At 51.7% G+C, this 13,746-nt stretch overlaps 2 protein-coding genes across 4 annotated transcripts; one reads left to right on the forward strand and one right to left on the reverse strand.

Annotated features, from left to right (window-relative positions):
* The first annotated feature begins 6,874 nt into the window (after positions 1-6,874).
* Smim22 (small integral membrane protein 22) lies at positions 6,875-7,843 on the forward strand. 2 transcript variants are annotated; one of them, XM_038328939.1, is made up of 4 exons: positions 6,875-6,995; positions 7,281-7,425; positions 7,507-7,604; positions 7,752-7,843. In XM_038328939.1, exons 2-4 carry the CDS (start codon positions 7,290-7,292, stop codon positions 7,791-7,793), a joined length of 276 nt encoding a protein of 91 aa, XP_038184867.1. In that variant the 5' UTR covers positions 6,875-6,995; positions 7,281-7,289; the 3' UTR covers positions 7,794-7,843. The 2 variants fall into 2 exon arrangements, with proteins under 2 accessions (XP_038184867.1, XP_038184868.1); XM_038328940.1 differs by having other exon boundaries at positions 6,881-6,957.
* A 362-nt stretch (positions 7,844-8,205) lies between these two features.
* Positions 8,206-13,739, reverse strand: Rogdi (rogdi atypical leucine zipper). 2 transcript variants are annotated; one of them, XM_038325092.1, is made up of 10 exons: positions 13,421-13,739; positions 13,278-13,349; positions 12,394-12,476; positions 12,204-12,258; positions 11,404-11,484; positions 10,372-10,467; positions 9,730-9,828; positions 9,290-9,403; positions 9,150-9,199; positions 8,206-9,052 (listed from the first exon to the last, which is right to left on the reverse strand). In XM_038325092.1, exons 1-10 carry the CDS (start codon positions 13,457-13,459, stop codon positions 8,854-8,856), a joined length of 888 nt encoding a protein of 295 aa, XP_038181020.1. In that variant the 5' UTR covers positions 13,460-13,739; the 3' UTR covers positions 8,206-8,853. The 2 variants fall into 2 exon arrangements, with proteins under 2 accessions (XP_038181020.1, XP_038181019.1); XM_038325091.1 differs by having other exon boundaries at positions 13,415-13,739.
* Positions 13,740-13,746: the final 7 nt, after the last annotated feature.

The raw sequence follows: 13,746 nt of genomic DNA on the forward strand, positions 1-13,746 counted from the left end.
ATGGGTGAACCTGCCTCTAGACACCTACCGACCAGGCAGCCCTGGGATTTGAAGTCACCTGTGCTCTGTGATCTCAGATTACGGATGAGAGAGTAAAGTCCGAAACTGAAGGTCACACAAGGAAGCAGCTGAGCTGGAGCAGCAGGAAGTCTGTCTAGGTTTCCTGTTTACGGGAATGTGTTCTATGTTATGCCCAGATCTGCAAGTCCCCCCAAAAGCCAACAAGGAGACTGAGTCCTGTATGCAAAAGCAGAGAGCCTTTATTTTAAGCAAGTTTGCAAACTCGGTCTCTCTGCATGTCCAACATATTGGAATAAAGAGCCCTAAGCTCAGTTAGAGTTGGGTTTTTAGAGTAGTGAAGGTGGGGGTGAAGGGCTTCTGAGGTTCAGGACCCCCTGACTGGCTGACATTTGTCTAGGGGTGTCCTGGTGAGTGTGCTGGCAGGTGATCCTATCTACAGCAGTTGGAACATTAGGCATTTCGTTTGGACGGTCTGTTCCTGGGTGATGCCTGGGTAATCTCAGTTTGTGGTTCTTCCTGCAACCAGGTATTGCCTCAGGGTAAACTACTGAGACTCAGGTCTTCATTAAACTTATCGAGGCTAGGTCCATGATAATGGTTGGAAGTTAAGGACTTTCTTTGGGTGGTCTGTTCCTATTAAGCTTATCGTGGTGGGCTGAGCCCTACATCCCTGTACCAGTCTACGTGAGGAAGTAGCTGAGCTGGAGCAGACTGCAGACTGTCCCTGCTTCCTGGTATAGGACATATAGACAGGGACATGTCCTATACCAGCTGTGTTAGATGACAAGAGAAGTGTGATAAACACATCTGAAATGCCAGCACTTGAGAGGCCGAGGCAGGAGGATTTTGAACTTTAAGCTATCTTCATCTACTCAGTTAGATCCTTCCTAAAAAAAAAAAAAAAAAAAAAAAAAAAGTATAGGGTGGGACCAGAGAGATGGCCCATCAGTTAAAGTAGTGGAACTCAAGTTTGATATCAGTATCCACATGGTGGCTCACAACCATCTATAACTCTAGTCCCAGGGGATCGGACAACCTCTTTTGGCCTCCTAGGGCATTGTGCACACATGGTGCACAGACATGTATACTGGCAAAACATTCATACATATAGAATAATAAAAACGTATACTTTTGAGAAAGGACAGTTGTTTTTGCAGAGGATCAACTTTGGTTCCCAACACCCATGACAGGCCACTCAGAACCAAATGTAACTATAGCTTCAGGGAATCCAGCACCCTCTTCTGGCATGGAAGGAACCTGTTGTGTGCACTCACGCACACACACACGCACACACACCACAATAATAAAAGCAAATCTTTGGGAAGGGCAGGAGGAGAGCACTGGAGGAAATGGCTTCATTTGTAAAGTGCTTGTCATACAAGCATGAGGATTTGAGCTGAGATCCCCAATATCTTCTAAAAGGTGATGTATTGCAGGCATGGTGATATATGCCTGCAATCCCGGCTCTGGGAAAGTAGAGACGGGCAGATCCCTGGGGGCTTACTAGCCAGCCAGTCTAGTAGTGAGCTCCAGATTCAGTGAGAGACCCTTTCTCAAAACATAAGGTGGAAAAAATGGTTGCAGAAGACTCTGACAGCAACCTCTGTCCTCCACACATATATGAATTCATACGCACACACAGATATGCATATATGTACAAACATGTACACACACACACACACTAAACATAAATAGCCATGTGGTGCTAGTGCATGCCTTAATCCGAGCATTCAGAGGCAGAGGCAGGTGGATCTCTGTGAGTTTGAGGCCAGCCTGGTCTACAGAGTGAGTTCCAGGACAGCCGGGGTTACACAGAGAAGCCCTGCCTTAGAAAACCAAAAAGTAAATAAAAAGCCCTGGCCACTCTGCCCTCTTGAGTGAGCCACATGACACTTTACTTTTGAGACAGGATATCTATCATATGCCCAGGCTGCTCTCAACTGTAACCAGGATGATCTTGAACTTTGATCTTCTTGACTGTGTCCCTCAACTGTAGGATTACAGGTGTGTACCACCACACTTAGTTTTTCTCCCTTAACTCTTGCCCAAAGTCTAGACATGGAAGGCTTTCTGTAATACAAGCTTTGATTGGGCTGTCCCACATGCTAACCACATGGCAGATGCCCAGATCCTGAGACAAGTACCCCACAGCTCCCAGCAGCAGGTACAGAGTGGCTGGATATGTTCTCTGGAGCAGAGTGAGGACACCTTTATAAACCTCATGGATGGAAGGAAGGCAGCAACCGCCGAGAGAGAGAGAGAGAGAGAGAGAGAGAGAGAGAGAGAGAGATGGGAAGGGGTGGAGCTTCAGCATAGGAGTTGCCTGTGTGAGACCTGTTGGCCTTTGGATTGCTGGGGGTTACCAATCAGCAAAGTTTACACATAGAGAGGCTACAAGAGTGGTTGACTGTGTTGGGTTTAACCCAGGATTTCGAGGCTGGTACAATGGCTCAGAGGGTAAAGCTGTCATGAAACACCATGACAAAAACAAGCTGGGGGCCGGGCGGTGGTGGCGCACGCCTTTAATCCCAGCACTCGGGAGGCAGAGGCAGGCGGATCTCTGTGAGTTCGAGACCAGCCTGGTCTACAAGAGCTAGTTCCAGGACAGGCTCCAAAGCTACAGAGAAACCCTGTCTCGAAAAAACCAAAAAAAAAAAAAAAAAAAAAACAAGCTGGGGAAGAAAGGGTTTATCTGGTTTAAGCTTCCACATCATAGTTTACTGTCAAAGGAAATCAGAACTCAAACAGGGCAGGAGCTGATACAGAGGCCATGGAGGATGCTTACCGGCTTGGTCCTCATGGCTTGTTCAGCTTGCTTTCTTATAGAACCCAGGACCACAGCCCAGGGGTGGCACCACCCCCAGTAGGCTAGGATCTCCTTCATCAACCACTAATTAAGAAAATGCCTCACAGTCCAACCTCTGTGTGTGTGTATGTATGTGTGTGTGTGTGTGTGTGTGTGCGCGCGCGCGTCTTTCTGTCTGTCTCTCTGCGTGCGGTTTTTCAAGACAAGAGTTTTCTCTGTAACAGCCTTGACTGTCCTGGAACTCACTCTGTAGACCAAAATGCCCCACAGGCTTGCCTACAGTTCAACCTCTGTGTGTGTGTGTGTGTGTGTGTTTTCAAGACAAGAGTTTTCTGTGTAACAGCCTTAACTGTCCTAGAACTCACTCTGTAGACCAGGTTGGTCTTGAACTCACAGAGATCTGTTTGCCTCTACCTCCTGAGTGCTGGAAGTAAAGGTGTGTGACACCCCACCAGGCTCCATAGCCCAATCTTACTTTTCTTTTTTTAGACAGGGTTCTCTGTGTAGCCATGGCTGTCCTGGTACTCGATATACCAGGCTGGCATCCAACTCAGAAATCTGCCTTATTATCTACTTTTTAATTTTAATTTATTTATTTTTGATTTTTCAAGATAGGGTTTCTCTGTATAACAGCTCTGGCTGTCCTGGAACTCAATTTGTAGACCAGACTGGCCTCAAACTCACAGAGATCCACCTGCTGGGATCAAAGGGATATGACACCACCACCAGGCTTAGAGGCATTTTTTTTTCAGTTGAGGTTCCCTTTTCTCTGATGACTCTAGCTTGCATCAAGTTGACATAAAACTAGCCAACACAAGGTACTTGCTGCCAAACCTGATGATATGAGTTCAATCTCCCAAATCTACACAAACATGGAAAGAAGAAACCTATTCCTATGAGCTGTCCTCTGATCTCCAACACATACTGTGGCATGTGTTGCCCCCAACAACATGCACGCATACAACAAATAAACACATTCATAAACAATAAATGTAAAAAATACTTCCAACCTTTTCCTTGCAATTAAATTGAGGACATCTGGGGCTGAAGAGATGGCTCAGGGGTTAAGGGCACTGGCTGCTCTCCCAGAGGACTTGGGTTTGAATGTAATACCCACGTGGGAGTTCAACCAAATGTGACTCGGGTCCTGAGTTTCCAACTCCCTCTTCTGGTCTGCACACACGTAGTGCACAGGTTTACATGCAGGCAAAACACTCATACCCATTAAAAATAAATAAAACTGAGGACATCTCAGTCTATTTCTGGCAACAAAGGTTGTAACCTACAGCCTCCCAAGCTCGGCAGGCTACAGTTGCCGCCCGGGAATTTCTCTACCGTTCCTCACTCCTCCCTGTGTCTCTGGGGCTCCAGGCTTCTTTTATCCAAACCCATCTCACATGATCTTTTCAGACCGGTTTTCTGGCATTGACTTAGCAAGCCCTAAGGTTTGCATGTCCGGAGGGGTGGACAGATGTCTCTGTGTGGGTTCAGGCCTCTGTTGTAAGCACTGGTCAGCTCCTCCCAGGTGACCGGAGGTGGACAGGCACGACAGTGTGCTGGTCCAGCTGTAGACGAGAGGCACACACTATTGCTCTACCCCACGTCCTCACCTCTCCTATCCTAGTTCCAGCTGGCTTGGTCCTCTTCTGCCCACTTCCTCTTGAGCTCCTTCTCCACCTCGTCCTGGCTAGGTTTATGTCAGCTTGACACAGGGAGCCATCTGAGAGGAGGGATCCTCAACTGAGAAATTGCCTTCACAAGACTGGGCTGCAGGCAAGCCCATACTAATTAGTTTTTGGTGGTGGAGGGCCCAGCCCCAGCCCATTGTGGGTGGTGCCATTCCTGGACTGCTGGTCTTGTGTTCTGTAAGAAAGCAGGGGAGCAAGCAATGAGGAACAAGCCAGCAAGCAGCATCTCCACGGTCTCTGCATCAGCTCCTGCCTCCAGGTCCCTGTCCTGTTTGAGTTTTTGCTTTGACTTCCCTCAGTGGACTATGATTAGGGTATGTAAGCCAAATAAACCCTTTCCTTCCCAAGTTGTTTTGGTTATGGTGTTCCAGCACAGCAATAGAAACCCTGATTAGGACAGACATTGCTACCATGGACTGAAACCACGAGCCAAAGTCAACCTTACCTTTCTTGTTTTCCTTTGCTATTTTGTCACAAGGAAATACAAGCAACTTAGCACAGCATCCCGCTGTTCTGAGACAGTTCCATGGGGTTAGCAATGCATGGAATTCCTACATCCTGGGGCTGGGTGTTTGTTGGTGCACATCTTTAACCCCAGTGGCAAATTTCCATTTGTTCCACAAACAACCAGAGTTGTGTAGAGAGACCCTTTCTCCAGAATGAATGAACGAATGCATACCCGAGAAAGCCGACACTGTTCCTGTTCAGTTTTACAGTCAGGACTGCTGAAACAGACGGATCAGAGATGTGCCTACACTCACACATTGGCAGGGTCTTGTAGGCTAGAAAAAGCAAGAGCTATGCATCCCCTCCACAGTCCAGCCAGTCCACACTGGAGGCTGGTCTATATAGCCGAGAGAATCTGCATGCTCTCTTTGGAGTCACTGAGCTTGTGGTTTGTACATCACAGTGACAAGTGAGTCCATTAGGAGTATATCTGACTTTCATTAGTTGCCCATTTGTTTGTGTGTTTTTATTTTACTGTGTGCCTGTGTACACGTGGCACAGTGTACACATGGAAGTGACAGTTTCACAAAGACTCTTCTCCTTCCATCACGTGGGTCCCAGGGACTGAACTCAGCCTATCGGCAGGCACTGTTTATTACCTGTTGAGCCATCTTGACAGCCTCCCAATTTTTTAAAAAGAATTTGAGACAGGGTTTCACCATGTAGCTGTCGCTGTCCTGGAGCTCACCCTGGAGATGAGGCTGACCTCAAACCTACAGAGACCTGCCTGCTTCTGCCTCCTGAGTTCTGGTGTGTGCAGTCACTGCCCAGCCCCAATTCTTTTCTGAAACAGGGTCTCATGTAGCTCAGCCTAGCTTCAAACTTATTATGTAGCTCAGGAGAACCTTGAACTTCTGGCCTTTTTTACAAGCCCAGTTCAGGTGGTGCTGGGGACCAAGTCCAAGGCCTTGCACACACCAGGCTCTTTACCCACTGCACTCTGTTCCCAGTCCCCAGTTTGCACATCTGGAAAAGCGGGAAGAGTGAGGTTATGTCTTTCGGATCACTCCGTGACCGAGCCAGGGCAGGTGTGTGCTGTGTACGGTGAGAGTGAGGGGCCAATACTGGAACCTGTCTGCAAACGGTTAAGAGTCACATGACCAAGAAATTGTCAGGGCCGGAGAGATGGCTCAGTGGTTAAGAGCACTGGCTGTTCTCCCAGAGGTCCAGAGTTTAATTCCTAGCAACCATGTGGTGGCTCACAACCACCTATAATGGGGTCTGATGCTCTCTTCTGAGATGCAGGTATACATGCAGAAAGAGCACTCGTATACATACAATAAATAAATCTTAAAAAAGAAAAATGGCAATCGGGCAGTGGTGGCGCACACCTTTAATCTCAGCACTCGGGAAGCAGAGGCAGGCATGAGTTTGAGACCAGACTGAGTTCCAGGACAGACAGGGCTACATAGAAACACCCTGTCTTGAAGCACCCCCACACACACAAAAAAAGGAAAACAAAAGAAAAAAAAGAAGAAATAAACTGTTGTCTTATGGTCACATGTATCTAGGCTGAGAGCATAGCATCTGGACCCTCAGGTGCCAAGAAAACAGGGGAGAGCTCACTCTGCTTGCTTTCACTGGGGAAGTTCAGAGGTTCTAACTTCTGAAACTTTGAGTTCCCATTAAATGCTTTCTTTCAGAAGTTGCCTTGGTCATGGTGTTTTGTCATAGCAACAGAAAAAGTAACTAACACATCTGGAATACTGCGAATAGGGGGTACAGAGCAACTGACAGCCTGTGACTTTCTTCCCCAGCCCCTGCAGTCAGCTGGGCCCTGGCCTTTGCCTGTTCTACACCCTCAGCTGGCCCTGAGGGGAGGGCGGAGCTGGTTGCTAAGGTTTCAGGTAGTGTGGATCCGGAAGCAGGAAGTAGTGTGAATTTCCAGGACCCTGGGCCTACCTGGTTTGGGGTAGAGGGCACCACCAGAGGCAGGTGGGGCACTGGAAGAGGCCTGGCTAGGGAGAGAGAAGGTAAAGGGATGGTGGGTGGGTAGAGGCTGCCAGGTAAGGGTCAGCAGGGTGGGGGTGGGGCGCTAAGGGCCAGCGGAGGAAAGGGAGCCGGCAGGTCTGGAAGGGGATGGTGGAAAGAGGTGTGACAGGGAAGGGAGGAGGTGCTGGGTCAGGAGCAGAGTGAGCAGGAGGAGGCTGGAGGGCTCACAGGGCAGAAGGCAGGGTCTTCCTAGGGTATGGTCGAGGAGGTTGTGGATGACCTGAGAGAGGCCTGGACTGAGGTGGCCCTTTGGGGGGCTGGGGCAGGTAGCCAAGATGGGACAGTCAGCTGATGAGCTGAAGCAGGAGCTGGAGGCCACTGCGGAGGAAGTATTGGGGAGGCTCAAGAGCCACCAGCTGTTCCAGTCTGATTGGGACATCGCGGCCTTTGTGGTCTTTCTCACATTTGTGGGTGAGTGTGGCTCCTGATCGCAGGCTCTACCCTGGTGTTGGGGCAGGGCCACATCAGGATGCCTGTCTGTCTGGTCCCCAGGCACTGTGGTGTTGTTGTTGTTACTGGTTGTTGTTCACTGCTGCTGCTGCTGCTGCTGCACCACCTCCCCCAGACCCCGGAAGGTGAGCCCTGGGAAGGTAAGCCTGGGAAGGGGTGTCACTCAGGAAGGAGAGCTCCTATAGCAGCCTCTTAAGTGGGACAGGCAGGGTCAGCAGGCTCTTCTGCAGAGGGTTTAGGCAGAGCTTGGGAGTGTTACCCACATGGCTTCTCTGTCTCTCTTGCAGGAAAAGCCCAAGGGTGTGGATAACTTGGCACTGGAACCTTAATGCTAGACCTTGGCATGGGTCCTGCTGGATGACAGAAACAAAGCCAATTTTGCCAAAGCCTGAGTCTGGATTGTGTTCTAACCCCGCCATGGACCATGTGGTGGCTGATGCCTATGTGGCTCTGTCTTGGACTCAGGGCCTGGACTCCCAGGCTGACATCTGTCACTATCCCACAGGGCCACTCTGCAGCCAGGGGTCCCTTTCTCAAATGTGTGTTCTGCCTGGGGCACAGGCTGTGATGCCAGCACTAAAGGGGCTGAGGCAAGAAGATGGCAAAACCCCAGCCAGACTCTATTTCAAAAAGGGCTTGACATGGTGTTGAGTGGGGAGACCAGGTGATAGGAACATGGGAGACCACTGATCAACCAGGGTCCTTCGACCTAGTCCCATTGAGCAGAGACAGACAACAGCATTGCAGTCAAAAAGATCTACCTTTATTTCTTAGAGGGGGGCTGAGGTCACAGGACAAACATCGCAGCACTGCAGATCATTCACAGGCTGGGCCCCTCTTCCTCCCTGCACGTCACAGCTCAGTGTCAACCCCCATCCTTCCCTAATGGGAGCAGAGAGAGTGGGGGAGAGGAGAGCCCTGGCCCCACCCTTAGTCCAAAGGTTCCCAGAGTGTCCAGAAAGGCAGGGTTAGGACCATGGCCACACCTTAGCCCATCTACTTGACTGCCCTCCCCCATCATAACAACCAGCCAGCACCGCTTTCTCCTAGGGTGCCTCTATGTCTGCTTTCAGCAGTGCAAAGGTGTCCCAGGGTGGTGAGAGGGAGAGCCTGCAGTGAACAGGCTTACAGGGGGTATGTGTTGGGGGAGAGGGACTCCAGGACAGGGGCCACCCTCCTGGGAGGAGGATTCTGGCAGGTGCTTGCCTCAGGAAGGGCCGGGAGCTCCAGTAGCTGGAAAACACAGAGGATCTGCAGAGGGTGGGGGTGTGGTCAACAACAGGTGTGGCTTCAGGGGGTATGGGTCAGTGGGTGCTATACCCCCAGAACCCAGATGTGATGTCAAGGTTACAGAAGGGGCTCATGTCTGGGAACTGTTGCCAATGGGCTTTACAACTTGGGGGCACTTAAGTATGACGTGGCTCCTGAATGGCCTTCCCTGCCCCAGATGCCCCGACACACCTTATCCTTGAGCTGCTGGCAGAGCTGCAGGGAGACAGTGAAGTACACCAGGGCATCATTGAGCCAGGGGATCACGCATTCTACCTTGTGTACATGGCTCACCTCTAGGCGCTGGGAGCCCCACTCACTGGGGAAAGATGACAAGTGGATCCCTGAGGGTAGGCCTGGACCTCAGATGCAGAGCCGGAGGGAAAGGGCTCTAGGACATCTCACAGTGTACTTACAACATGGCCCCAGGGCTGTGGAGCACTGCACCTCCAGAGGGGCGGAAGTTCTAGGCAGAAGCAGCAGAGACCGTGAGGGCAGGGTGGAGAGCTCTCAGCAGGGCTGGTGTGGGGGTACTGGGAGGTGGGGAGAGTTTTACCTTAGTGGAGGTGGGTTGCAGGGCGTGCAGCTGGTACACGGTGAGACATAGCTTGTTAAGGTTGATGTAGACATTGACCAGCAGGTCAGAGGGTAGGGTAGGTGCAAACATCCGCTGGGAGGGAGGAAATGGGAGGGGGAGGAGGAATAAGGCCCTCTCCCACTTTAGGCTGTATACCTACTGCCGGGTATGAATTATCTATGGGGGACCCAAGCCCTATCCCCAGGTGCTTCTCCATAGGCCCGGGGCACTAGAGGCTCCCCACCTGTCTCCATAATCTCCATGTGCTGCTAGGTTGGAAGCCACGGCTGAAAACTGGGTTAACATAATTGGGAGCCAAGAACTGAAACCCAGAAACTGTCGCAGGGCACAGAACTCCCACTGGCTGTGCTTCTCAGGAGGGGACGTCTCTCTTGGGCAGAGGCTATCTGAGTACTAACCGTGAGGCCGCTGGCAGCAATCTCAGGCAGGGTGAGGGTGGCTGGGGTAGTGAGCCGGTTTCTGGCTCGGGTCAGTTGCAGCATCACAGCATCCATGAGCTGGGAAGGGGCAGGTCATCACTGCTACTTGAGCGGTAGTAGCTAGGGTCCCTTGTGTCCCACCCCCTAGCATCAGTGAGCAACACTGTAGCTTCTACTACTGCCAGGTGACTATGGTTCCCAGGCCTAAACTCTGTAACCCCAGTAGGAATGCTTGCCATTCTGGGGGTCTATTACCTGGGGTGGGGGGGGTCTTAGAGAAAAAGCTAGAGTCCTGGGCATCTGAAAGCTGTCCTCACATACCATGTGGCCTTGTTCTGTAACAGGATTTTACCGCCACTACCACTGCAATACTAACAGGTAGATATGGGGAAACAGGGCACTTCACCAGGTGAGTTTTTAACATGTGAGCAAATGGGGGCTCACAGTAGCAAAGGACTTAAGGTTGCACATCTCACGTCGAGATCTGGGGACTGGAACCAGGCCTGATACTGCAATCCAGGTTATCAGCCAATAACTGTGGCCAGACCCGTGAGCAATGACTGGGAAAAGGGAAGCTTCTAGTGAAGCCTGGGGACATGGGGCTGGGACAACAGGAGTCACCTTGAGGACCTCGGCTCCTGTCTTGAACTGGTAGCTCTCATCCCGGTTTGCCAGGAGGTAAATGGCTTGGCTCACGTGGTTTCTGGCATCCTGGATCTGGGAACAGCCCCCACCACCCACATAACCAAAGTCTATTAGTTTCAGGATAGCCACATTTCTGAGTTTTCAGCCTGATCCCGAAGCACAGGATCCCACTTGATGGGCTAATCTCTCAGGAGAAAGTAGTATCACTTATGATCAATACCCTCCCCTCCACAGCTGTAGTCTTTGAAGCTGGATGACCAGGCCCTGGATAATCCTGACCGCCAAGGCACACTGGCTCTTGGCCCTGTGTCACAGACAGCTCGACATAGACAACTCCTAGTACACCTACAAATAATCCTGCAGGGCTCAAGGAGGAAATAAGCAAGGACAGGAGAGACCTCACAGGATTGGGGGGGTGGCAGCACAAGCCTTTAATTCCAGCACTCAGGGTGCAGAGGCAGGTAGATCTCTGTGTTCAAGGGCAGCCTAGGCAGCAGAGAAACTTCAGGACAGCTAGGGATGTACAAAGAAACTGTCTCAAACCCTGCCCCCAACACAAAAAAACCAAACAACAAAAAACCCCAAACCCACAGAAGCAGGAAAGGGTAAGGATCCAGACAGAGCAGCACACACAGGCAAAAGCCCTGTGGTAGGGACCAGCTTCAGATCAGGGTGTGTGTATTCATGACTACTATGCGTAGGCAGGGGACCTGTGTATGATCCCAGGTACCTGGGAAGCCCCTTTGGAGTAAGTGGCATTTAAAGGGACCTTCAGCTGTCCTCACGTGGTCAAAGTTACAAAGGTAGGGCCAGTTTCACATCCATCATGTGGTGCAGACACTAGGGCCCCAAGGCACCACCATTGCAGTTCTGCTAGCAGTCAGTCTCCTATGTTTGCTGTGGTCACAACGACCCTACAGCCAGACTTCCCCATGAAAGGCAATCCCAGGGAGGCCTTTGCTTGGGCCTGCCCGGGGGCCTGAGCCAGGGTTGGGCAGTGGACCTCACCTGCTGTAGCTTCCATTGCTTGTCCTCCCGGAAGGCAAAGTGTAACAGCTGGTTGTTCCGAGGCATCTTTAAATTCACATCCTATGGGCCAGAGTGTGATAAGCAGGCAGAGGTACCCCTGTCCTTCCTGAATCCCTGGAGCCAGGAATGCAGTAGATGGGTGGCTGAGGGCCCATGCACTTGGGGGTTAAGTGAACACGATGTGTAGAAACAGGAACTCAGGTCCCACAAAGCAGTGAAAGGGAAAAGCAGCTGAGAAAGGGGAAGGTCTTAAGAGGAGGGAGTGTTGTAAGATCAACACAGACAGGGATTGTCCCCCGTGCCTTGCGGCCTTGCATAGTCCATAGCTCAGATGTTGACTTAATTTTGACCCAGGGCCAGGCTGCCAACACTCACATTTCACAGGGTCCAGATGTCAGGCCACCCACTCCTCCCCATCCTCCTAAAACAGGGTTTTTTTTATGTTACAGCCCTGGCTGTCCTGGAACTAGGTCTTGTAGACCAAGTTGGCCTCAAACTCACAGAGATCCACCTGCCTCTGCCTCCCGAGTGCTGGGATTAAAGGTGTGCACCACCACCACCTGGCTAAGCCACCCACTTCTTGTCTTGCTGAATCTATGCCTGTTTCATGAGGTAGTGTTAGAGTTGCCTGTCAAGTTACAGACATACAAGGAAACAGGTCCAGAGAGCACAAGGGTCCTCCTACCCAGAGACATGCAGCTAGATGGTGGCAGAGCTAAGAGGCCATCACCGTCCTCATCACCAGCAGCACTGTTAGGGAAAGGGCCCGGGGGACTCACCGCCTGGCTGAGGGCATCCCCTTGCAGAGTCAGCACACCCTTCACCTGGTCTGTGCTACAACACATAGGAGTCAGAGGGGTACCTGCTACTGTCCCCTCCCCTGCAGGCTGCTTCATAGTGCCACAAACATTTCCTCCCCCAGGTACTCCAAGAGTGCCCTCCCCAAAGTTCCTGCCCAACCCAGCTTACCCACAGCTGCCCAGGATAAAGTTCTCCTGCTTGGTAGGTCCCTCTGTGCTGGGGCCTGGGAGAGTGAAGCGGAGAGAGGCCTCCTGTGGAAGACAGGGCAGTTCCAACACCCCAGTCTGGTCAGTGCTCCGTTCCGAGGCCCAGATATGTTGCCAAATTAGCCAGGGAAAGGACAAGGTGGGCAAGCCTGACTTGGCTCCTCTGCCTTTGCCCTACCAAGTCTTCAAGCCTCTGTGAACTCAGACCTGTTCGTTCCATGGACTGAGTATCGGGAGCTGTCAGGTAGGAACACAGAACAGAGAGGCACAGTACCCAGCTAACTTGAGCACTGTGATCCGGTGTTGGGAGCAGAGGCAGGGAGCCATTCAGTAGCCATAGTAACATGCTTTCCTAGGTCACCGTGCTAGGCATTTTGTGAGATGGTTTATTCATCTCCACAATAGCTCTGTGAGCCCAGCTGGTTAGGGTCAGGGAAGAGGCTCACGGATGTAAATTGGCTGAGATCACACTGCAGGGAGGGGGATAGTTCAGAGTTCGGGTTATCAGTTTTTGTTTTGAGACAGTGTTTCATTATGTAGCCCACGGCTAGTTTCTAACTCGTGATCCGATAGCTTCACCCTCCCGAGTGCTGGGATTACAAATCCACCATCACCCGGTTCATAGATGAAATGTCACTGTTTCAAAGTTAGTTCTCACTCAAGACCTCGTGTTAACCCTGGGGTCTAATACCTCGCTGCACACACATACTCACACATGTCACCTTGTCTGCGTCTGGACTGTAACTCTTCTGAGAGCGTTGGTTCCTGAACGCCACCATGCTCAGCCGCCTCCGCTGCGGGAGCGGTGGAAAGAGGGATGGCAGGTCGGCCGTGACCGGCACTTACCTTGAGGATGTCCTGCAGCTGTTTTAGCACCGCGTGCACCTCAGCGTTCAGCAACCAGCGGAACTCCTCCTCCTGCGGACAGCTCGGCGTCAAACCCGTCCGTCCCTGCCGCCCGCCAACCACCGTCCGCGCCTCACCAGCACAGCCCGCTCCGCAGCACTCGCAGCCATTGCGGTCGCCATCGTCGCGGCCGCTCGCCGTCTCTGAGGTCTGTAGTCTGGAACTTGGTGCACCGTGCCCGGCCCGTCTCCTCACCCCGTCACTGATTGGTAGATGAGGCGCAAGCTCCACCCCCAACCCAGCGACGCCGCACACGATCAGCTACCGCTCCGGATCCCATCACCGCCCATCCGTCCTTCCTAACCCCTGTTTTTCAATAGGGGCGGGACGCTACGCCAACCAACCTATCTCTATTGCTTACTGATTGGCCAGCGGAGCCGTCCCTCACTGCGCTTTCTGTATTGTTCCG

The sequence above is a fragment of the Arvicola amphibius genome, chromosome 4 (genome assembly GCF_903992535.2).
Source record: "Arvicola amphibius chromosome 4, mArvAmp1.2, whole genome shotgun sequence".
In the NCBI taxonomy this organism is placed as follows: domain Eukaryota; kingdom Metazoa; phylum Chordata; class Mammalia; order Rodentia; family Cricetidae; genus Arvicola; species Arvicola amphibius.